The following is a 1,823-nucleotide window of genomic DNA, read 5'->3' as shown; positions in this document are numbered from 1 at the left end:
GGGCCGGGGCGGGGAGGGGGGGGGGGGGGCCGGGGAGGGGGGGGGGGGGGGCAGCTCTGGGGCATCTCCCATCAGCTTTCCAGGCTGTCGGTGAGGAGGGAAGGGCGGGGGTTGGCAGCCCCCGGGCTTGCCCAGCCCCTGGACGGGCTCCGCAGAGCTGCTCTGCTCGGGGGCAACAACAACTCCATGAGCCGCGGGTACTTGGCGTTCGGAAACAGGTTTCTGTGGTGCTTGGCTGCCGTTCACATCCCCCTTGTGTTATTCTCATGGCTTTGAAGGCGGGTAAATGGCTATAAAATTTTCAGCGGAGTGGAGGAAAATGTAATTTTTACTTTCCCACTTGCAGTCGGTCAGTTTTATCTTTGAATGTTTGATTAATGCCTTTATCAATGGGGCCACTTAGAACTGTTTTACTGTTGTGATTTTAACTGCAGTAGCTGGATGACGTTTTTGGTGAGGTATTTGTGAATACATTTTTGTATTTCTGCTTATAAATAGAGGCATGCTTGAGTCTGTGGGTTTTGAAATGTGCACTGTTCAGGTAGAAACCCTTAATAGAATTCTTCAGTATCAGAATGGCAGTCAAGTTTCCTGTACAAAACAGAAGAAAATAAAAATGTCAAGACCAAGTCTTTTGTAAAAAGAAAAGGTCTTGCCCCCTCCTCTCCAAAACAGAAATTGTCTACTGAATAATTAATCTGTCAGACTCTAGCAGAGATGGGTGCTTAGTAACAGTTATACTGTCTAGAAGGATCTCAGTGTTTAAATTTCTCATATCTTGCACAATTACCAGTCTGGAAGCCTTGATGGAATAGATCCTGGTGACATAAGCTCATCTGTCTGGTTTTAAAGTACCCTGCTCAATGGCCTGACATCAATGGGACAGGCCCTGCTGTGATCATGTTCTCACAGTCATGAAACACACACAGTCTGACTAAAATCAGCCCTTCCAGTCCAGATTGGAGTTCCCAGGGCTTTATTTCTGGTTTGTTTGCTTTGTTGTGGTCATTTCAGCGTTGCAAGATGCAAGAGTGAGCTAAGAACAAAATCCTATTGATCTGTCCCTGAGTGGGTATGAGAAAGGGGTGTGAGGGATGGATTGACACTGATGTCAGACATGAGCAAGTGCTGCTACATTAGCAAGCCCAATACTTAGTGGTTTATCATTATTGCTGTAAAACCCTCTGTGTGCTGCTCTACCCTGAAGAGAATTGCTTTTGTCTGAATGAAAATTCAGCCGTTTAAGGAAATGGATGGCACTAAATGATACACGGTTAAAATGAATTATTTAAACGGATAATGTAACTCGGGCAGGATCAATCTGGCTCCTTTTTTCCCTGCTGACCCCCCTGTCCAGTTTCACCACCCTCAGCCTCAAGGATCAGCTGGAAACAGAACTGAAACACAGTTTCAGTGTCAACGTAAACTTCATAACGGGAGATTCAACCAAAACTTCCCGCAGGGCGGATGGTAAAGCTCAACCTGGGGGTGGTTTTATTGTGTTACATGTATTATACCATGATGATTTCTATTCTGTTGACATTGGCGGGGTAACGAGCGGCACAGTTGAACAGTCTCTCGCAGTGATTGCCTTTTCAGAAGCGGGGTGACAGCTGGGATCCCGCAAGAACCCCCTCCAGAGGACAGATATGGATGTATTTATATATATAAATAACAGCGCTCGGCGGTGAACTAGCGAGCCTGGGTGGATGCGCTCGGCGCTCCGCTGGCCGGCGGGACGGGCGCCATGAGGGCCCCGCGGCCCTGCGGCGTGTGCGGGGCGGGCGGGGCCGCCAAGTACCGCCGTCCGCGCCGGTCCGCCG

The 1,823-nt window shown here is 49.0% G+C and overlaps 1 protein-coding gene across 1 annotated transcript in view; it reads left to right on the top strand.

The window, feature by feature from the left end:
- Positions 1-1,747: 1,747 nt before the first annotated feature.
- ZNHIT3 (zinc finger, HIT-type containing 3) overlaps positions 1,748-1,823 on the top strand; it is an 858-nt gene continuing 782 nt past the window's right edge. The window contains exon 1 of the mRNA XM_010009109.1: positions 1,748-1,811. Within this exon, the coding sequence (XP_010007411.1) occupies positions 1,748-1,811 (64 nt within the window). The remainder of the gene's footprint in view (positions 1,812-1,823) is intronic.

The sequence above is a fragment of the Chaetura pelagica genome, unplaced genomic scaffold (assembly GCF_000747805.2).
Source record: "Chaetura pelagica isolate M959 unplaced genomic scaffold, ChaPel_1.0 scaffold72, whole genome shotgun sequence".
Lineage (NCBI taxonomy): Eukaryota > Metazoa > Chordata > Aves > Apodiformes > Apodidae > Chaetura > Chaetura pelagica.
The sequence above is the reverse complement of the archived record's forward strand: the minus strand, read 5'-3'. Positions and strand labels throughout refer to the sequence as shown.